Source organism: Bombina bombina, chromosome 8 (assembly GCF_027579735.1).
Source record: "Bombina bombina isolate aBomBom1 chromosome 8, aBomBom1.pri, whole genome shotgun sequence".
Classification (NCBI taxonomy): Eukaryota; Metazoa; Chordata; class Amphibia; order Anura; family Bombinatoridae; genus Bombina; species Bombina bombina.
In genome coordinates, this window is record NC_069506.1 from 286,307,047 (window position 1) to 286,330,349 (window position 23,303).

Consider the following 23,303-nt stretch of genomic DNA (forward strand, 5'->3'; position numbering starts at 1 on the left):
AGCTGTTGCTAGGCCGAACGGCAGAGCCACAAACTGGTAATGCTTGTCTAGAAAAGAGAATCTCAGAAACGGATAGTGATCTGGATGAATCGGAATATGCAGATATGCATCCTGTAAATCTATTGTGGACATATAATGCCCTTGCTGAACAAAAGGCAGAATAGTCCTTATAGTTACCATTTTGAATGTTGGTATCCTTACATAACGATTCAATATTTTTAGATCCTGAACTGGTCTGAAGGAATTCTTCTTTGGTACAATGAATAGATTGGAGTAAAACCCCAGACCCTGTTCCAGAACTGGAACTGGCACAATTACTCCAGCCAACTCTAGATCTGAAACACATTTCAGAAATGCTTGAGCCTTCAATGGGTTTATTGGAATGCGAGAAAGAAAAAAAATCTTCTTGCAGGAGGCCTTACCTTGAAACCTATTCTGTACCCTTGTGAAACAATGTTTTGAATCCAAAGACTGTGAATCGAATTGATCCAAATGTCTTTGAAAAATCGTAATCTTCCCCCTACCAGCTGCGCTGGAATGAGGGCCGCACCTTCATGTGGACTCCCTGAGTATTAGATGTTGATGGAACAGCAACAGGTAATGGAATATTACTAATGGAAATACTATCTGCATTAGCAATCTTATCATGACATTCATCACAAATTACAGCTGGAGGGACAGTTACCACAAGTTTACAGCAGATACACTTAACTTTGGTAGAACCAGCATCAGGCAGTGTTTTTCCAGAAGTAGCTTCTGATCCAGGGTCAATCTGAGACATCTTGCAATATGTAAGAGAAAAAACAACATATAAAGCAAAATCTATCAAATTCCTTAAAAGGCAGTTTCAGGAATGGGAAAAAATGCCAATGAACAAGCCTGTAACAACCAGAAGCAAATGAAAAATGAGACTTAAATAATGTGAGAAAAAAAGGTGGAGACAATAATGACGTCCACATTTTTTTGGCGCCAAAAAAGCCGCCTACATTATTGGCGCCAAAATGCTTTTGGCGCCAAGAATGACGCCACATCGGGTGACGCCGACATTTTGTGGCGCAAACACAAACAACTTTTTTGCGCCAAAAAAGTCTGCGCCAAGAATGACGCAATAAAATGAAGCATTTTCAGCCCCTGCGAGCCTAACAGCCCACAGGGAAAAAAGTCAATTTTTAAAGGTAAGAAAAATGTTTTATTCATATGCATTATCCCAAATAATGAAACCGACTGTCTGAAATAAGGAATATTGATCATCCTGAATCAAGGCAAATAAATGTTTAAACACATATATTTAGAATTTTATATAAAAGTGCCCAACCATAGCTTAGAGTGTCACACAGAAAATAAGGCTTACTTACCCCAGGACACTCATCTACATGAAGTAGAAAGCCAAACCAGTACTGAAACGAGAATCAGTAGAGGTAATGGTATATAAGAGTATATCGTCGATCTGAAAAGGGAGGTAAGAGATGAATCTCTACGACCGATAACAAAGAACCTATGAAATAGATCCCGTAGAAGGAGACCATTGAATTCAAATAGGCAATACTCTCTTCACATCCCTCTGACATTCACTGCACACTGAGATGAAAACCGGGCTCCAGTCTGCTGCGAAGCGCATATCAACGTAGAATCTAGCACAAACTTACTTTACCACCTCCACGGGAGGCAAAGTTTGTAAAACTGATTTGTGGGTGTGGTGAGGGGTGTATTTATAGGCATTTTGAAGTTTGGGAAACTTTGCCCCTCCTGGTAGGAATGTATATCCCATACGTCACTAGCTCATGGACTCTTGCTAATTACATGAAAGAAATAAAGACTAGAAGTCTTTCTGAAATCCTTAGTAGCCTCAACATAGTATTTCAAAGCTCGAATCACATCCAAAGAAGAAAGAATGTAGAGATCTCTCAAGAAAATTCTTAGGATTAGGACACAAGGACGGAACAACAATTTCCCTACTAATGTTGTTAGAATTTACAATTTTAGGAAAGAATTTAAACTGTATCCACTTTATCTTGATGGAATATCACATAAGGAGACTCACAAGAGAGCTGACAACTCAGAAACTCTTCTAGCTGAAGAGATAGTCAAAAGGAACACTTTCCAAGAAAGTAGTTTAATATCCAAAGAATGCATAGGCTCAAAAGGAGTAGCCTGCAAAATCATTAAAACCAAATTAAGACTCCAAGGAGGAGAAATAGACTTAAACAGGTTTGATACGAACCAAAGCCTGAACAAAAAAATGAATATCAGGAAGTTTAGCAATCTTTCTATGAAATAAGACAGAAAGAGCAGAGATTTATCACTTCAAAGTATTTGCAGACAAACCCTTATCCAAACCATCCTGAAGAAACTGTAAAATCCGAGGAATTCTAAAAGAATGACAAGAAAAATGAGAGGAGCACCATTAAATATAGGTTTTCCAAACCCGATAATAAATCTTCCTCGAAACAGACTTACGAGGCTGTAACATAAATGTCAATCACCGAGTCAGATAAACCTCTATGACTAAGAACTAAGGGTTCAATTTTGATACCTTCAAATTTAGAGATTTGAGATCTTGATGGAAAAATGGCCCTTGAGACAGAAGGTTTGGCCTCAAAGGAAGTGGCAAAGGCTGACAACTGGACATCCCGACAAGATCCGCATACCAGAACCTGTGAGGCCATGCAGGTGCTATCAGAAACACATGAGATTGTTCCATTATGGTCTTGGAAATCACCCTTGGAAGAACTAGGTGGTGGAAAAATGTAAACAGGTTGGTAAAACCAAGGAATTGCTAAAGCATCCACCATCTCTGCCTGAGGATATGGAAATATATCTGGGAAGTTTCTTGTTCAAATGAGAGGCCCTCAGATCTATTTCTGGAAGACCCCAAAATCTGTACAATCTGATTAAAACACATCTGGATGGAGAGACTACTCCCCTGGATGCACAGTCTGAAGACTGAGATAATCCGCTTCCCAATTGTCTACACCTGGAATATGAATCGCAGAAATTAGCCAAGAGTTGGACTCCGCCCAAGAAAGTATCCAAGATACTTCTTTTATTGCTAAAGAGCTGCAAGTCCCTCCCTGATTATTGACATATGCCACTGTTGTGATATTGGCTGTCTGAAAACAAATGAAAAGTTCTTTTTTTAATGGAGGCCAAGCCTGAAGATCTCTGAAGATAGCACAGAGTTCTAAAATATTGATTGGTAACCTCGCCTCTTGAAGTTTCCAAACCCCTTGTGATGTCAGAGACCCCCAGACAGCTTCCCAACTTGTAAGACTTGCGTCCAGGAAGGACGAACAAAAGAGGCCCCTCGAACAATACGGTGATGGTCTAACAACCACCAAGACAGAGAGCGTTGAAAGTCGGGATTTAAGTATATCAGTTGTGATATCCAAGTATAATCCCTGCACCATTGATTCAGCATGCAAAGCTGCAGATGTCTCATATGAAAAACAAGCAAAGGGGATCGCTTCCAATGCGGCAGTCATAAGACCTAAAACTTCCATGCACATAGCCACTGTAGGTAACGATTGAGATTGAAGGTTTAGACAAGCTAAAACCAATTTAATTTGCCTCTTGTCTGTTAAAGACAGAGTCATGGACACTGAAACTATCTGGAAAACTAAAAAGGTGACCCTTGTTTGAGGAATCAAACTTTTGTAAATTGATCCTCCAACCATGCCTTTGAAGAAACCACACTAGTTGTTTCGTGTGAGATTCTGCTAAATGAAAAGACTGAGCTAGCACCAAGATATCGTCCAAATAAGGAAACACTGCAATACCCTGCTCTCTGATTACAAATAGAAGGGCACCAAGAACCTTCAAAAAGATTCTTGGAGCTGTCGCTAGGCCATGTGGCAAACTGTTAATGCTTGTCTAGAAAAGAGAATCTCAGAAACTGATAGTGGTCTGGATGAATTGGAATATGAAGAGAAGTATCCTGTAAGTTTATTGTGGACATAAAATGCTCTTGCTGAACAAAAGGCAGAGTAGTCCTTATAGTCACCATCTTGAAAGTTGGGACTCTTACAAAATGATTTAAAAGTTTCAGATCCAGAACTGGTCTGAAAGAATTCTCTTTCTTTGGGACAATGAATAGAACCCCAAACCCTGTTCCTGTAGAGGATCTGGAACAATCATCCCTGAAAGCTCTAGATCTGAAACACATTTCAGAAAAGCCTGAGCCTTCACCGGAATTTTGTATTGGAACATGAGAAAGAATCTCCCCACGGAAGGTCTTATTCTGAAACCTATCCGATACGCTTGAGACACAATACCTGTACATTCACATTTTCTGTGTAACCTTAGACAAAAGATGCAAGTCAGTCATGAACACATAAGAAACAATCATATTTTAGCCTTAAACATAGAGGCATTTAACATCTAGTGTCCTAGGGTAATGTCAGTCATTAAGACGGTACATATACAAAAACAAAATTGCTGACTAGGAAATTATTAAATAAGGGTTTCCAAAGTTACAGAATGATTTCTCATTTTTTCTTTTCTTCTTCCTTGATATTAAAAAATATATACCAATGCTTCTCGTAGATTTGTTGAAATAAAAAAAAAAAAAAAAAAAAAAAAAAAAAAAAGGGGGGGGGGGGGCGAAAGTGGGGTGAAGTAGGAGGACTCAGTTTTCACTAAAAGCTTTAGTGGGGGGATTTTAACACCCAAGGTCTCCATATGTCAAGGTAAGTGTCTACCGCATTTAGGGTAGAGTAAGCATAAGCTTCCATATTGTGTAGGTAGTTAGCAGTGGCAATGACTTGATTAATGGATGGCGGCGATGTCTGTTTCCAGGCTTTCGCTATTTCAAGTTTGGTAGCCATTAGGAGATAAATAGTTAGAGATTTTTGTGCTGTGGTGAGTGCAGGAAAGTCTAAATGGAGAATACATGTTTGGGGGCGATATTAAGCCGACTAAGGATGTTGAAGGTTTGTGCCCATAGGGGTGCGATAAGTGGACAGTGCCACCAGATATGACTCTGGGTGCCGACAAGGCCGCAGCCTCTCCAGCAAGTAGGAGGGTGAGAACTATAAATTTTATGTAGAGTGGCTGGAACAAGATGCCAGCGAACCGTTATCTTGAAGTGCAACTCCCACAGTGTAGCGCCGTGTAGAATCTTTCTAGTGAATAAGATCTCTCTATGCCATGAGTCTATATCAGTGGTAAAGTTCAACTCTCTTTCTCATGCTACATGCTGTGAAATCTTATGATGTGAGTGAGGGTCAATAAGCAGGTCGTAATGAAATGAGAGGGCTCCCCGAATCATAAAGGCTAGCGACCATCTCCTTTCCCAATTGGTGGTTTCTCTAAGATTAGTTCCCGGGAATCCCCAAGATCTGAGAATAGAGCAAAGGCGATACGCCTCAAATCTTAGAGGGCGTGATACGTGTAGATCTGAGCAAAGACTATCGTTTGATAGAGCGTTTGTATGATTATATAAGTCTGAGACATATTTTACGTTAAATTTGCTCCATGTACGAATGTGCGAGTCAGGGAGACAAATCAGAGTGCCGGCAATTGTCTGGCAAGGTGAAGGATGAGGTGCAATTGTGGGGAGATGTCTGGATTGGTCCCAGAATTGTAGGGTATCAAGTATCACAGGATGTATCAGTTTAAGGTCCGTCCTGTAATGGGTGGGCATCCAGGGTAGATCTTATAGGTGTAAACCGACTGGTAGTAAAGAGTGTTCTATCGATCTTTTATGTGGACTTTAACAGGATTTAAATGGCACCTTTATACTCCCAATGGCCGGGGCACTTACCCCTTCCTATGACCCATGCCCACAGATAAAATCACTTTCGTCTCCTGCAACCGACGGTCAGGAAAGGAAGAGGAAAAACAGAATTTATGTTTACCTGATAAATTACTTTCTCCAACGGTGTGTCCGGTCCACGGCGTCATCCTTACTTGTGGGATATTCTCTTCCCCAACAGGAAATGGCAAAGAGCCCAGCAAAGCTGGTCACATGATCCCTCCTAGGCTCCGCCTTCCCCAGTCATTCGACCGACGTAAAGGAGGAATATTTGCATAGGAGAAATCATATGATACCGTGGTGACTGTAGTTAAAGAAAATAAATTATCAGACCTGATTAAAAAACCAGGGCGGGCCGTGGACCGGACACACCGTTGGAGAAAGTAATTTATCAGGTAAACATAAATTCTGTTTTCTCCAACATAGGTGTGTCCGGTCCACGGCGTCATCCTTACTTGTGGGAACCAATACCAAAGCTTTAGGACACGGATGAAGGGAGGGAGCAAATCAGGTCACCTAGATGGAAGGCACCACGGCTTGCAAAACCTTTCTCCCAAAAATAGCCTCAGAAGAAGCAAAAGTATCAAATTTGTAAAATTTAGTAAAAGTGTGCAGTGAAGACCAAGTCGCTGCCTTACATATCTGATCAACAGAAGCCTCGTTCTTGAAGGCCCATGTGGAAGCCACAGCCCTAGTGGAATGAGCTGTGATTCTTTCAGGAGGCTGCCGTCCGGCAGTCTCGTAAGCCAATCTGATGATGCTTTTAAGCCAAAAAGAGAGAGAGGTAGAAGTTGCTTTTTGACCTCTCCTTTTACCAGAATAAACAACAAACAAGGAAGATGTTTGTCTAAAATCCTTTGTAGCATCTAAATAGAATTTTAGAGCACGAACTACGTCCAAATTGTGCAACAAACGTTCCTTCTTTGAAACTGGATTCGGACACAAAGAAGGCACGACTATCTCCTGGTTAATGTTTTTGTTAGAAACAACTTTCGGAAGAAAACCAGGTTTAGTACGCAAAACCACCTTATCTGCATGGAACACCAGATAAGGAGGAGAACACTGCAGAGCAGATAATTCTGAAACTCTTCTAGCAGAAGAAATTGCAACCAAAAACAAAACTTTCCAAGATAATAACTTAATATCAACGGAATGTAAGGGTTCAAACGGAACCCCCTGAAGAACTGAAAGAACTAAATTGAGACTCCAAGGAGGAGTCAAAGGTTTGTAAACAGGCTTGATTCTAACCAGAGCCTGAACAAAGGCTTGAACATCTGGCACAGCTGCCAGCTTTTTGTGAAGTAACACAGACAAGGCAGAAATCTGTCCCTTCAAGGAACTTGCAGATAATCCTTTCTCCAAACCTTCTTGAAGAAAGGATAGAATCTTAGGAATTTTTATCTTGTCCCAAGGGAATCCTTTAGATTCACACCAACAGATATATTTTTTCCATATTTTGTGGTAGATTTTTCTAGTTACAGGCTTTCTGGCCTGAACAAGAGTATCAATGACAGAATCTGAGAACCCTCGCTTTGATAAGATCAAGCGTTCAATCTCCAAGCAGTCAGTTGGAGTGAGACCAGATTCGGATGTTCGAACGGACCTTGAACAAGAAGGTCCCGTCTCAAAGGTAGCTTCCATGGTGGAGCCGATGACATATTCACTAGGTCTGCATACCAAGTCCTGCGTGGCCACGCAGGAGCTATCAAGATCACCGATGCCCTCTCCTGATTGATCCTGGCTACCAGCCTGGGGATGAGAGGAAACGGCGGGAATACATAAGCTAGTTTGAAGGTCCAAGGTGCTACTAGTGCATCTACTAGAGTCGCCTTGGGATCCCTGGATCTGTACCCGTAGCAAGGAACCTTGAAGTTCTGACGAGAGGCCATCAGATCCATGTCTGGAATGCCCCACAACTGAGTAATTTGGGCAAAGATTTCCGGATGGAGTTCCCACTCCCCCGGATGAAATGTCTGACGACTCAGAAAATCCGCTTCCCAATTTTCCACTCCTGGGATGTGGATTGCAGACAAGTGGCAGGAGTGAGTCTCTGCCCATTGAATGATTTTGGTCACTTCTTCCATCGCCAGGGAACTCCTTGTTCCCCCCTGATGGTTGATGTACGCAACAGTCGTCATGTTGTCTGATTGAAACCGTATGAATTTGGCCTTTGCTAGCTGAGGCCAAGCCTTGAGAGCATTGAATATCGCTCTCAGTTCCAGAATATTTATCGGGAGAAGAGATTCTTCCCGAGACCAAAGACCCTGAGCTTTCAGGGGTCCCCAGACCGCGCCCCAGCCCACCAGACTGGCGTCGGTCGTGACAATGACCCACTCTGGTCTGCGGAAGCTCATCCCCTGTGACAGGTTGTCCAGGGACAGCCACCAACGGAGTGAATCTCTGGTCCTCTGATCAAATTGTATCGTCGGAGACAAGTCTGTATAATCCCCATTCCACTGACTGAGCATGCACAGTTGTAATGGTCTTTTGATTTTCTGGCCTCTGTCAGAAAAATCCTCATTTCTAAGGAGTCTATTATTGTTCCCAAGAAGGGAACCCTTGTTGACGGAGATAGAGAACTTTTTTCTACGTTCACTTTCCACCCGTGAGATCTGAGAAAGGCCAGGACAATGTCCGAGCGAGCCTTTGCTTGTGGAAGGGACGACGCTTGAGTCAGAATGTCGTCCAAGTAAGGTACTACTGCAATGCCCCTTGGTCTTAGCACCGCTAGAAGGGACCCTAGCACCTTTGTGAAAATTCTTGGAGCAGTGGCTAATCCGAACGGAAGTGCCACAAACTGGTAATGCTTGTCCAGAAATGCGAACCTTAGGAACCGATGATGTTCCTTGTGGATAGGAATATGTAGATACACATGCTTTAAATCCACCGTGGTCATGAATTGACCTTCCTGGATGGAAGGAAGAATTGTTCGAATGGTTTCCATTTTGAACGATGGAACCTTGAGAAACTTGTTTAGGATCTTGAGATCTAAGATTGGTCTGAATGTTCCCTCTTTTTTGGGAACTACGAACAGATTGGAGTAGAACCCCATCCCTTGTTCTCCTAATGGAACAGGATGAATCACTCCCATTTTTAACAGGTCTTCTACACAATGTAAGAATGCCTGTTTTTTTATGTGGTCTGAAGACAATTGAGACCTGTGGAACCTCCCCCTCGGGGGAAGCCCCTTGAATTCCAGAAGATAACCTTGGGAGACTATTTCTAGCGCCCAAGGATCCAGAACATCTCTTGCCCAAGCCTGAGCGAAGAGAGAGTCTGCCCCCCACCAGATCCGGTCCCGGATCGGGGGCCAACATCTCATGCTGTCTTGGTAGCAGTGGCAGGTTTCTTGGCCTGCTTACCTTTGTTCCAGCCTTGCATTGGCCTCCAGGCTGGCTTGGCTTGAGAAGTATTACCCTCTTGCTTAGAGGACGTAGCACTTGGGGCTGGTCCGTTTCTGCGAAAGGGACGAAAATTAGGTTTATTTTTGGCCTTGAAAGACCTATCCTGAGGAAGGGCGTGGCCCTTGCCCCCAGTGATATCAGAAATAATCTCTTTCAAGTCAGGGCCAAACAGCGTTTTCCCCTTGAAAGGAATGTTAAGCAATTTGTTCTTGGAAGACGCATCCGCTGACCAAGATTTTAGCCAAAGCGCTCTGCGCGCCACAATAGCAAACCCAGAATTTTTCGCCGCTAATCTAGCCAATTGCAAAGTGGCGTCTAGGGTGAAAGAGTTAGCCAATTTGAGAGCATGAATTCTGTCCAAAATCTCCTCATAAGAAGAATCTTTATTGAGCGCCTTTTCAAGTTCATCGAACCAGAAACACGCTGCTGTAGTGACAGGAACAATGCATGAAATTGGTTGTAGAAGGTAACCTTGCTGAACAAACATCTTTTTAAGCAAACCCTCTAATTTTTTATCCATAGGATCTTTGAAAGCACAACTATCTTCTATGGGTATAGTGGTGCGTTTGTTTAGAGTAGAAACCGCCCCCTCGACCTTGGGGACTGTCTGCCATAAGTCCTTTCTGGGGTCGACCATAGGAAACAATTTCTTAAATATAGGGGGAGGGACGAAAGGTATGCCGGGCCTTTCCCATTCTTTGTTTACAATGTCCGCCACCCGCTTGGGTATAGGAAAAGCTTCGGGGGGCCCAGGGACCTCTAGGAACTTGTCCATTTTACATAATTTCTCTGGAATGACCAAATTCTCACAATCATCCAGAGTAGATAACACCTCCTTAAGCAGGGCGCGGAGATGTTCCAATTTAAATTTGAATGTAATTACATCAGGTTCAGCTTGTTGAGAAATTTTCCCTGAATCTGAAATTTCTCCCTCAGACAAAACCTCCCTGGCCCCCTCAGATTGGTGTAGGGGCACTTCAGAACCAATATCATCAGCGTCCTCATGCTCTTCAGTATTTTCTAAAACAGAGCAGTCGCGCTTTCGCTGATAAGTGGGCATTTTGGCTAAAATGTTTTTGATAGAATTATCCATTACAGCCGTTAATTGTTGCATAGTAAGGAGTATTGGCGCACTAGATGTACTAGGGGCCTCCTGTGTGGGCAAGACTGGTGTAGACGAAGGAGGGGATGATGCAGTACCATGCTTACTCCCCTCACTTGAGGAATCATCTTGGGCATCATTTTCTCTAAATTTTGTGTCACATAAATCACATCTATTTAAATGAGAAGGAACCTTGGCTTCCCCACATACAGAACACAGTCTATCTGGTAGTTCAGACATGTTAAACAGGCATAAACTTGATAACAAAGTACAAAAAACGTTTTAAAATAAAACCGTTACTGTCACTTTAAATTTTAAACTGAACACACTTTATTACTGCAAATGTGAAAAAGTATGAAGGAATTGTTCAAAATTCACCAAAATTTCACCACAGTGTCTTAAAGCCTTAAAAGTATTGCACACCAAATTTGAAAGCTTTAACTCTTAAAATAACGGAACCGGAGCCGTTTTGATATTTAACCCCTTTACAGTCCCTGGTATCTGCTTTGCTGAGACCCAACCAAGCCCAAAGGGGAATACGATACCAAATGACGCCTTCAGAAAGTCTTTTCTATGTATCAGAGCTCCTCACACATGCATCTGCATGTCATGCTTCCCAAAAACAAGTGCGCAATAGAGGCGCGAAAATGAGGCTCTGCCTATGATTAGGGAAAGCCCCTAGAGAACAAGGTGTCCAATACAGTGCCTGCCGGTTATTTTACATAATTCCCAAGAATAAAATAATTCCTCAAAGCTATGAAGTATTAAAAATGCTTATATATCAATCGTTTTAGCCCAGAAAATGTCTACCAGTCTTAAAAGCCCTTGTGAAGCCCTTTATTCTTATGTAATAAAAATGGCTTACCGGATCCCATAGGGAAAATGACAGCTTCCAGCATTACATAGTCTTGTTAGAAATGTGTCATACCTCAAGCAGCAAAAGTCTGCTCACTGTTTCCCCCAACTGAAGTTAATTCCTCTCAACAGTCCTGTGTGGAAACAGCCATCGATTTTAGTAACGGTTGCTAAAATCATTTTCCTCTTACAAACAGAAATCTTCATCTCTTTTCTGTTTCAGAGTAAATAGTACATACCAGCACTATTTTAAAATAACAAACTCTTGATTGAATAATAAAAACTACAGTTAAACACCAAAAAACTCTAAGCCATCTCCGTGGAGATGTTGCCTGTACAACGGCAAAGATAATGACTGGGGAAGGCGGAGCCTAGGAGGGATCATGTGACCAGCTTTGCTGGGCTCTTTGCCATTTCCTGTTGGGGAAGAGAATATCCCACAAGTAAGGATGACGCCGTGGACCGGACACACCTATGTTGGAGAAAAGCCACACCCAGTCACATGGAGTGCCGTGCAGGACCTCCCCTGCAGCCAAGAAAAAGCGTGCCAAATAAACAGGCTGCGCAGTAATCCAAGGAAGGAAAAGTCTGACTGTTCCACATTGCTCAAGCCACATCTCACACATGTCAAAGCAAAAGCATAATAAAGCTATCATGCATACTCCCTCCCTCGCCCCCACCGTTCAATAATCGCCTTCCGGAGATCCGGAGATATTAGCCCTTGATTCTATACAGATAAAAGGAGCCACACTGTGACCCTGTCTTCTTGCGTTATCATTACATATATAAAAAAATGAAACAATCTTACTAGAATCAACGCCGTGGAACAGGAACACAGCCTCTCAAGTTTGACAGTGAGCATCGCTCCTGACATGGACTTGAGTGAAGAAAGCAGGCAGCGAAACTCGTCAACGCAGATTGCTTAGAGAGCTGTTAATGTGAGTCAGAATCGTTTTGCAGAAAGACTCTACCTGCATCTCCGGACTCTAACTTTCATCCAAGCCCTCACTGAGAGACTGACAGGACTACTTAAAACTCCTGTCCCATGCCGAAGAGTACTACCCTCCATAATAGATTTCTGAAATTTCTGACACTTCTCTGCTAACCTCCTGTGACGAAAGGCAAAGAATGACTGGGGGATGAGGGAAGTGGGGGAGGTATTTAAGCCTTTGGCTGGGGTGTCTTTGCCACTTCCTGGTGGCCAGGTTCTGTATTTCCCACAAGTAATGAAGCCGTGGACTCTCCTCGTATTAGATGGAAAGCAACTAATCAATTGCAGTTTTCACTGTTCAAACTAAAGGGACATTAAACCCCCAAAAAAATCTGCCATGCAGAATAAAAACACAGTTTAATATATTTTTGCTTGAATAGATCCAATTTAAACCGAAATCACTGAGCATTGTGAGTATTTGCATGAGAACAAAAAATGTCTATTTAAAACGAATATTATGGCAACAAATGAACAGACCCATTCTGCCAACTCAAATTAAGTGTATGGGAAACCTACCTGTAGAATTAGCCAAATAAGACTACAATTATCGCAGCTAGATGGGCATTTTCTCATTATTTCTTTGAAAAATAATTAAAAAAAAATTTGAATACATTAAAATGGACAAATTTAAAATGAATGGATTCACCTTTTAGATAAGAACTTTTGTATTAATTCTTTAATAAAATTATTGGTCAAATGAAAAACTAATCTTAGCTGATGTGAGAATTAATATTAGAAGCACAAATTTACTAATTTAATTTTATTGCTAGTTAATCTCTAATGGATCTTTGGCAGATAGCATTGAAGAATCTCATACTAACAATAACATACATATCCAATGCTTACTAATAAAAGCTCACTTTTACTTTTTGTCAGGCAGTGTGGTATGTCCAGCTGACACGTGCTGCTGTCTGGGTGCGATGAGTCTTCAAAACTGTTCTGGGTCTGGGTTCCATCTGAAAGTGTGCTGGAGAGACACAGGTTTTTCCCATGGAGATTAAGGCGAGCAGGACTAATCAGTGGGCGCCGGTGGTACAGTGACCCTGAACTAGAGACAGCAGAGCCGGCAACAGAAGGAGTCGGTGACGGGAGTGGCGAGGAGGCACAGCTTCCCGACAATAAGGAAAAATAATCTGAAAGCAATACAGTAACGGGGAGTGAGAAGCAGGGAACAGATTTATTTAATTGCTTTACATGTCAGATCTTCTTAGACCCGCAGAGCCTATCAGATTTCTCAATAAAACAGTAATGTGTTACCTGACCCAGGTGAGTCTTTGCGCACAGAAGACAGCGACGGAGGGCGGCTGCCACTAAACAGATAACCTGAATCTACAAAACAAAATCCCAACAGATTTAGCACCAGCTATACAAAAGAATAAAGCTAATGGTATATTTTACAAAATAAATGTATTAGTAATTTTTTTTTTTTTATTACTAGATCAACATGACGTACACCCCCCCAGTGCCAATATGACGTACACCCCCCAGTGTCAATATCTACTCTTAAATTATTCTTTTTAAAAAGACATTATGCACTGCACAATTCATGCAACAATAAGCTGGGGTGAAACTAGAATATTCATCTTCTGATTAAATACATTATGACCTGTTTTATTTTTCTGAGACTTTGTCATGGTTTAGTGGACAAATATTTTACCTGTCCGTGACAGAGAGGGGATGGTTCCAAGGGACAGGGCTCTGCTCAGACGGCCAGGAAGGGAGGATGGTGAGGACTTCCGCTGAGATTGGTACATTTGCTGGTTCACCAGCTGCAGAAGCCCCGGGGGGGTAGAGAGTAGAGGAGATGGAAAGGAAGAGAGTCCAGAACCGCCTGTGCTGACCACACTTCCAAATGTAGAAACGGTATTGCCAGAGGTGAACCTGTAGGCGGGAGAGAGACCAGTGTGAACCAGGGATGGTCAATGAAGAAATGGTGAGAGGATAAAAGGCAGAAAAAAAAAACCTACTAGAATTCCAAGAAAATGGTTTGTGACAAGGACACACAATTTAAAGGGACACAAGTAAAAATGAAACCTTCATGATTCAGATAGAGCAGCAATTTTAAACAACTTTCTGATTTTCTTCCATTAACAAAATGTGCACAATCTTTTTATATTTACAACCAGCTTCTACTGAGCATGTGCATGAATTCACAGAATATAAGTATATGCATTAGTAGATTTTTTTTTTTCTTCTAACAAATTTCATTTATGTCTATTTCCACTCCTCCTGTATCATGTGACAACTGACAGTTGTCACATGATACAGGAGGAGTGGAAATAGACATAAATGAAATTTGTTAGAAGAAAAAAAAAAAATCTACTACTAATTTTAAGTTCAGACTAAATGCTATTACATTGTCTTTATCATGCATTTGTTGTTTATGCAAATCTACTGTATTTTATGGTCCTTTAAGGCTGGAGGAAACTTTTTTCTCCAACATAGGTGTGTCCGGTCCACGGCGTCATCCTTACTTGTGGGATATTCTCTTCCCCAACAGGAAATGGCAAAGAGCCCAGCAAAGCTGGTCACATGATCCCTCCTAGGCTCCGCCTACCCCAGTCATTCTCTTTGCCGTTGTACAGGCAACATCTCCACGGAGATGGCTTAGAGTTTTTTAGTGTTTAACTGTAGTTTTTATTATTCAATCAAGAGTTTGTTATTTTAAAATAGTGCTGGTATGTACTATTTACTCAGAAACAGAAAAGAGATGAAGATTTCTGTTTGTATGAGGAAAATGATTTTAGCAACCGTTACTAAAATCCATGGCTGTTCCACACAGGACTGTTGAGAGGAATTAACTTCAGTTGGGGGAAAAGTGTGCAGTCTCTTGCTGCTTGAGGTATGACACATTCTAACAAGACGATGTAATGCTGGAAGCTGTCATTTTCCCTATGGGATCCGGTAAGCCATGTTTTATTAAGATAGTAAATAAGGGCTTCACAAGGGCTTATTAAGACTGTAGACTTTTTCTGGGCTAAATCGATTCATTATTAACACATATTTAGCCTTGAGGAATCATTTAATCTGGGTATTTTGATAAGTTTATATCGGCAGGCACTGTTTTAGACACCTTATTCTTTAGGGGCTTTCCCAAATCATAGGCAGAGCCTCATTTTCGCGCCGGTGTTGCGCACTTGTTTTTGAGAGGCATGACATGCAGTCGCATGTGTGAGGAGCTCTGATACATAGAAAAGACTTTCTGAAGGCGTCATTTGGTATCGTATTCCCCTTTGGGCTTGGTTGGGTCTCAGCAAAGCAGATACCAGGGACTGTAAAGGGGTTAAAGTTAAAAACGGCTCCGGTTCCGTTATTTTAAGGGTTAAAGCTTCCAAATTTGGTGTGCAATACTTTTAAGGCTTTAAGACACTGTGGTGAAATTTTGGTGAATTTTGAACAATTCCTTCATATTTTTTCGCAATTGCAGTAATAAAGTGTGTTCAGTTTAAAATTTAAAGTGACAGTAACGGTTTTCTTTTAAAACGTTTTTTTGTACTTTGTTATCAAGTTTATGCCTGTTTAACATGTCTGAACTACCAGATAGACTGTGTTCTGAATGTGGGGAAGCCAGAGTTCCTTCTCATTTAAATAAATGTGATTTATGTGACAATGACAATGATGCCCAAGATGATTCCTCAAGCGAGGGGAGTAAGCATGGTACTGCATCATTCCCTCCGTCTACACGAGTCTTGCCCACTCAGGAGGCCCCTAGTACATCTAGCGCGCCAATACTCCTTAATATGCAACAATTAACGGCTGTAATGGATAATTCTGTCAAAAACATTTTAGCCAAAATGCACACTTATCAGCGTAAGCGCGACTGCTCTGTTTTAGATACTGAAGAGCATGACGACGCTGATAATAATGGTTCTGAAGGGCCCCTAAACCAGTCTGATGGGGCCAGGGAGGTTTTGTCTGAGGGAGAAATTACTGATTCAGGGAACATTTCTCAACAAGCTGAACCTGATGTGATTACGTTTAAATTTAAGTTGGAACATCTCCGCGCTCTGCTTAAGGAGGTATTATCCACTCTGGATGATTGTGACAATTTGGTCATCCCAGAGAAACTATGTAAAATGGACAAGTTCCTAGAGGTCCCGGGGCTCCCAGAAGCTTTTCCTATACCCAAGCGGGTGGCGGACATTGTAAATAAAGAATGGGAAAGGCCCGGTATTCCTTTCGTCCCTCCCCCCATATTTAAAAAATTGTTTCCTATGGTCGACCCCAGAAAGGACTTATGGCAGACAGTCCCCAAGGTCGAGGGAGCGGTTTCCACTTTAAACAAACGCACCACTATACCCATAGAAGATAGTTGTGCTTTCAAAGATCCTATGGATAAAAAATTAGAAGGTTTACTTAAAAAGATGTTTGTTCAGCAGGGTTACCTTCTACAACCAATTTCATGCATTGTCCCTGTCGCTACAGCCGCGTGTTTCTGGTTCGATGAGCTGATAAAGGCGGTCGATAGTGATTCTCCCCCTTATGAGGAGATTATGGACAGAATCAATGCTCTCAAATTGGCTAATTCTTTCACCCTAGACGCCACTTTGCAATTGGCTAGGTTAGCGGCTAAGAATTCTGGGTTTGCTATTGTGGCGCGCAGAGAGCTTTGGTTGAAATCTTGGTCAGCTGACGCGTCTTCCAAGAACAAGCTACTTAACATTCCTTTCAAGGGGAAAACGCTGTTTGGCCCTGACTTGAAAGAGATTATCTCTGATATCACTGGGGGTAAGGGCCACGCCCTTCCTCAGGATCGGCCTTTCAAGGCCAAAAATAAACCTAATTTTCGTCCCTTTCGTAGAAACGGACCAGCCCAAAGTGCTACGTCCTCTAAGCAAGAGGGTAATACTTCTCAAGCCAAGCCAGCTTGGAGACCAATGCAAGGCTGGAACAAGGGAAAGCAGGCCAAGAAACCTGCCACTGCTACCAAGACAGCATGAAATGTTGGCCCCCGATCCGGGACCGGATCTGGTGGGGGGCAGACTCTCTCTCTTCGCTCAGGCTTGGGCAAGAGATGTTCTGGATCCTTGGGCGCTAGAAATAGTCTCCCAAGGTTATTTTCTGGAGTTCAAGGGGCTTCCCCCAAGGGGGAGGTTCCACAGGTCTCAGTTGTCTTCAGACCACATAAAAAGACAGGCATTCTTACATTGTGTAGAAGACCTGTTAAAAATGGGAGTGATTCATCCTGTTCCATTAGGAGAACAAGGGATGGGGTTCTACTCCAATCTGTTCATAGTTCCCAAAAAAGAGGGAACGTTCAGACCAATCTTAGATCTCAAGATCTTAAACAAGTTTCTCAAGGTTCCATCATTCAAGATGGAAACCATTCGAACAATTCTTCCTTCCATCCAGGAAGGTCAATTCATGACCACGGTGGATTTAAAGGATGCGTATCTACATATTCCTATCCACAAGGAACATCATCGGTTCCTAAGGTTCGCATTCCTGGACAAGCATTACCAGTTCGTGGCGCTTCCTTTCGGATTAGCCACTGCTCCAAGGATTTTCACAAAGGTACTAGGGTCCCTTCTAGCTGTGCTAAGACCAAGGGGTATTGCCGTAGTACCTTACTTGGACGACATTCTGATTCAAGCGTCGTCCCTTCCTCAAGCAAAGGCTCACACGGTCATTGTCCTGGCCTTTCTCAGATCTCACGGATGGAAAGTGAACGTGGAAAAGAGTTCTCTATCTCCGTCAACAAGGGTTCCCTTCTTGGGAACAATAATAGACTCCTTAGAAATGAGGATTTTTCTGACAGAAGCCAGAAAAACAAAACTTCTAGACTCTTGTCGGATACTTCATTCCGTTCCTCTTCCTTCCATAGCGCAGTGCATGGAAGTGATAGGTTTGATGGTAGCGGCAATGGACATAGTTCCTTTTGCGCGCATTCATCTAAGACCATTACAACTGTGCATGCTCAGTCAGTGGAATGGGGACTATACAGACTTGTCTCCAAAGATACAAGTAAATCAGAGGACCAGAGACTCACTCTGTTGGTGGCTGTCCCTGGACAACCTGTCACAAGGGATGACCTTCCGCAGACCAGAGTGGGTCATTGTCACGACCGACGCCAGTCTGATGGGCTGGGGCGCGGTCTGGGGATCCCTGAAAGCTCAGGGTCTTTGGTCTCGGGAAGAATCTCTTCTACCGATAAATATTCTGGAACTGAGAGCGATATTCAATGCTCTCAAGGCTTGGCCTCAGCTTGCGAGGGCCAAGTTCATACGGTTTCAATCAGACAACATGACAACTGTTGCGTACATCAACCATCAGGGGGGAACAAGGAGTTCCCTAGCGATGGAAGAAGTGACCAAAATCATTCTTTGGGCGGAGTCTCACTCCTGCCACCTGTCTGCTATCCACATCCCAGGAGTGGAAAATTGGGAAGCGGATTTTCTGAGTCGTCAGACATTGCATCCGGGGGAGTGGGAACTCCATCCGGAAATCTTTGCCCAAGTCACTCAACTGTGGGGCATTCCAGACATGGATCTGATGGCCTCTCGTCAGAACTTCAAAGTTCCTTGCTACGGGTCCAGATCCAGGGATCCCAAGGCGGCTCTAGTGGATGCACTTGTAGCACCTTGGACCTTCAAACTAGCTTATGTGTTCCCGCCGTTTCCTCTCATCCCCAGGCTGGTAGCCAGGATCAATCAGGAGAGGGCGTCGGTGATCTTGATAGCTCCTGCGTGGCCACGCAGGACTTGGTATGCAGATCTGGTGAATATGTCATCGGCTCCACCATGGAAGCTACCTTTGAGACGAGACCTTCTTGTTCAGGGTCCGTTCGAACATCCGAATCTGGTCTCACTCCAGCTGACTGCTTGGAGATTGAACGCTTGATCTTATCGAAGCGAGGGTTCTCAGATTCTGTTATCGATACTCTTGTTCAGGCCAGAAAGCCTGTAACTAGAAAGATTTACCACAAAATTTGGAAAAAATATATCTGTTGGTGTGAATCTAAAGGATTCCCTTGGGACAAGGTTAAGATTCCTAAGATTCTATCCTTCCTTCAAGAAGGATTGGAAAAAGGATTATCTGCAAGTTCCCTGAAGGGACAGATTTCTGCCTTGTCTGTGTTACTTCACAAAAAGCTGGCAGCTGTGCCAGATGTTCAAGCCTTTGTTCAGGCTCTGGTCAGAATCAAGCCTGTTTACAAACCTTTGACTCCTCCTTGGAGTCTCAACTTAGTTCTTTCAGTTCTTCAGGGGGTTCCGTTTGAACTCTTACATTCCGTTGATATTAAGTTATTATCTTGGAAAGTTTTGTTTTTGGTTGCAATTTCTTCTGCTCGAAGAGTTTCAGAATTATCTGCTCTGCAGTGTTCTCCTCCTTATCTGGTGTTCCATGCAGATAAGGTGGTTTTACGTACTAAACCTGGTTTTCTTCCAAAAGTTGTTTCTAACAAAAACATTAACCAGGAGATTATCGTACCTTCTCTGTGTCCGAAACCAGTTTCGAAGAAGGAACGTTTGTTGCACAATTTGGATGTTGTTCGTGCTCTAAAATTCTATTTAGATGCTACAAAGGATTTTAGACAAACATCTTCCTTGTTTGTTGTTTATTCCGGTAAAAGGAGAGGTCAAAAAAGCAACTTCTACCTCTCTCTCTTTTTGGATTAAAAGCATCATCAGATTGGCTTACGAGACTGCCGGACGGCAGCCTCCCGAAAGAATCACAGCTCATTCCACTAGGGCTGTGGCTTCCACATGGGCCTTCAAGAACGAGGCTTCTGTTGATCAGATATGTAGGGCAGCGACTTGGTCTTCACTGCACACTTTTACCAAATTTTACAAGTTTGATACTTTTGCTTCTTCTGAGGCTATTTTTGGGAGAAAGGTTTTGCAAGCCGTGGTGCCTTCCATTTAGGTGACCTGATTTGCTCCCTCCCTTCATCCGTGTCCTAAAGCTTTGGTATTGGTTCCCACAAGTAAGGATGACGCCGTGGACCGGACACACCTATGTTGGAGAAAACAGAATTTATGTTTACCTGATAAATTACTTTCTCCAACGGTGTGTCCGGTCCACGGCCCGCCCTGGTTTTTTAATCAGGTCTGATAATTTATTTTCTTTAACTACAGTCACCACGGTATCATATGGTTTCTCCTATGCAAATATTCCTCCTTAACGTCGGTCGAATGACTGGGGTAGGCGGAGCCTAGGAGGGATCATGTGACCAGCTTTGCTGGGCTCTTTGCCATTTCCTGTTGGGGAAGAGAATATCCCACAAGTAAGGATGACGCCGTGGACCGGACACACCGTTGGAGAAAGTAATTTATCAGGTAAACATAAATTCTGTTTTTTTTACTGTAAGAGCAATAAAATTGTGGAACTCATTACCTAAAGAGGTGCTAAATGCCAATACCTTAGATACATTTAAAAAAGGTTTGGACACATTTCTGGCTATAAACAGAATTCAGGGGTATGATTGCTTGTGTTATATGGGTCACTTTTTAATGGAATCAATTTAAGCTCAACTGGAGTTTTTATTGTTAGTAAGATTAAGATTTGTATAGGTTGAACTTGATAGACTTCTGTCTTTTTAAACCTCATCTATGTTAGAAGTGGCAGTGCTTTACTGTTTGTAACACAATAAGGTGGGAAATACAAGACCACAGGTACAGAGAGTTCAGACAAACACAAAAGCAGAAGTCACTCTGTCGAGTGTGTATAGCTTCAGACTTAAATCACTTGCCGGATAATAGAAGCTAAACAAGCCCAGTAATGGCTATTATAATCGACATCCAGAATGTTTGCTTGTTTTTGTTAAAGAGACGCTAAACTTAAATCAGCCATAAAACAATTTGCATTCACCATTTACTTTCTCTATTTGTCTTCTGTAAATTATACTCCCCTATACCAAAATATTGGTGCACACTCTTGTATACTAAAAGGGACACTTTGTCTTCCCTTTAATTTGTTCCCTATGATCCACTTTACCTGCTGGAGTGTATTCAATTGTTTACAAGTATTTCCTTTACCCTTATATTGGCATTTGAAATAGTTGAGTTAGCCTGTGGTATCAGCACCTATTTTGAAAGTTTCTGGCCTTAGGTCCAAGCTATAGATAAGCTGTGTAAACACAGTCAGCAGAAGAAATTACACTCCCAGTGGGATATATAAGAGATAAGGTAATACAATGTAAATGTTCCATTGTTCTCTCCAAGTAATGGTCTTTGAGTACATATAAATGCTTTTTTATTTTATATCGGTCTGTATATCAATGTGATAAAGTAATGAGAACTGATTATACCTACAAGCTCAACCCATTTTATTAAAGGGCCATGATACCCAAATGTTGAAACACTTGAAAGTAATGCAGAATAGCTGTAAAAAGCTGACTAGAAAATATCACCTGAACATCTCTATGTAAAAAAAGAGAGATATTTTACCTCAAAATCTCCTAAGTATTCAAGTCCCATTGCAAAGGACTTTAAGCAGCAAATCAGTATGTCTGTCCCGGGACGTTTACTATGAAATCTCATGAGATCACAGTAAGAGTCCATGACCTCAGCACTGCTGATGCTGATTGGCTGCAGTTCATTTCTTTTCTTTTTTTACCTGCAGCTGGGTATATTTTTTTTACACAGAACTTACTTACTTACTTTGGTGAGCTGAGGAAGTCAGGTGATATTTTCCTGTCAGCTTTTTACAGTTATACTGCATCAGCTTCAAGCGATTTAGCATATGAGTATTATGTCCCTTTATGTTGTGACTTCAAAACACAAAAATCAGCTGTTTCATATACTTAAACCTTAAAAAGCAAAATATCATACATTTTATACTCTGCAGTTGTTAAAAAAAAATAAAAAAAAATAAGTAATTGGGAACTCATTAAAGGGAAAACAATTTTACAGTATACTGTCTCTAAGTTCTCTGCAGTCTCCCTAATCCTGAGACAAAGTAATACTTACAGCACTGCACAAGCTCGTTTACATATTTACAGTATACTGTCCCTTTAAGGGCTCGATTTATCAAGCCCCTACGGCTGCAAGTTCTCACAAGAACTTGATCGCCGTGATTTATCAAGCAGCGGTCACCAGACCGCTGCTTCCCTAAGCTCTTCACCACCTCTAAGGTGGCGAAATTCAATCTCCTCGGTCGAGTCCGACCGATGAGCTTGACAGCTCCTGCCCGCGCGTGATTGGCTGTGTGCGGGCAGGATTGCACGCGAGCGCAAAATTGCGCTCGTGTGCAATGTTGATTACCTGCGGGTAATTTCGCCCCACCACAGGCGAGCTGAGGCGTACAGGGGTGCGTATACGTGCCTCAGTATGTTGTCTCAGTATGTTGCAGTCTACCTAATCCTGAGACAAAGTAATACTTACAGCACTGCACAGGCTCGTTTACATATGGCCTCTGCTCACAGCTAAGGAGATCAAGTAAACATACTCAAGTTCCTTTTTAAAGTGACAACAGACAGTCCCCCACCGCTCATCCCGTACAGATGGAGAAACCAGCCGAAACACCCAAGGGGACAAGGCAAAGGAGAACCAAGGAAACCAGAAAGGTCCCTTAATACAAAAAAAATAACACCTCCAAGAGTGAGCCCAGCTCATAGAGAGCCAAAGGGGCGCAAACAGGGGAAGGAGGCCATGCCTAAACCAAGCAAAACCCAGGATAAGACCGGGCACATAGACAGAAAAGACGTCTCTCCAACATCCTGCAAGCACGGAATGCAGTTGAAGAGGCAAAGTCCTCCCACTGTCTGACCATAGAATACCAAGCATTCGCCATGAGAAAGTGTGTAATACACCCAGGTGAAAAACCCCAAGGTTGAGAACACAAAGTCCATATCCGGATAACACAGAGGGTACTTGCGAGGAGGAAAAAGCAGTCAAGCAAGAAACAGACCGCAATAGCAACCCCCAGACAGAGGGCAAGCTCCAGGCAACCTAAGTCGCCAGACCTACACACAGGTCCCTAAAAAGGCGAACACACAACCTCAATGGAGGCCCCCAGAGAAGGGGAGTATACCCTCTAAACCTGAAGGAAGAGTAAACCCTCTTCTGAAATCAATGGAGCAAGTTGAAAGGAAAATCTATACCCTAGCAGACTGAGCTAACAGGATAGGCTCAACAAGACTCACACATCCAGAGGAGACTGCAACCTGAACACAGCGCCTCAGACCGCTCGGCCATCCTGACCTGCAGACCCACACCCAGCTGGACCAACCCAGCCTCAGGGATTCAAGACCGGGGA

General features: G+C 42.6%; 1 protein-coding gene across 3 annotated transcripts in view; it reads right to left on the reverse strand.

The window, feature by feature from the left end:
• Nucleotides 1-23,303, reverse strand: part of TMEM201 (transmembrane protein 201) — a 138,028-nt gene that overhangs the window by 38,594 nt on the left and 76,131 nt on the right. For 2 of the 3 annotated variants that reach the window (XM_053691439.1, XM_053691437.1), the window contains 3 exons: nucleotides 13,762-13,985; nucleotides 13,362-13,433; nucleotides 12,965-13,237 (listed from right to left, as the gene is read on the reverse strand). In XM_053691439.1, the coding sequence (XP_053547414.1) occupies nucleotides 12,965-13,237; nucleotides 13,362-13,433; nucleotides 13,762-13,985 (569 nt within the window). The remainder of the gene's footprint in view (nucleotides 1-12,964; nucleotides 13,238-13,361; nucleotides 13,434-13,761; nucleotides 13,986-23,303) is intronic. The other variant, XM_053691438.1, reaches the window with a different exon arrangement.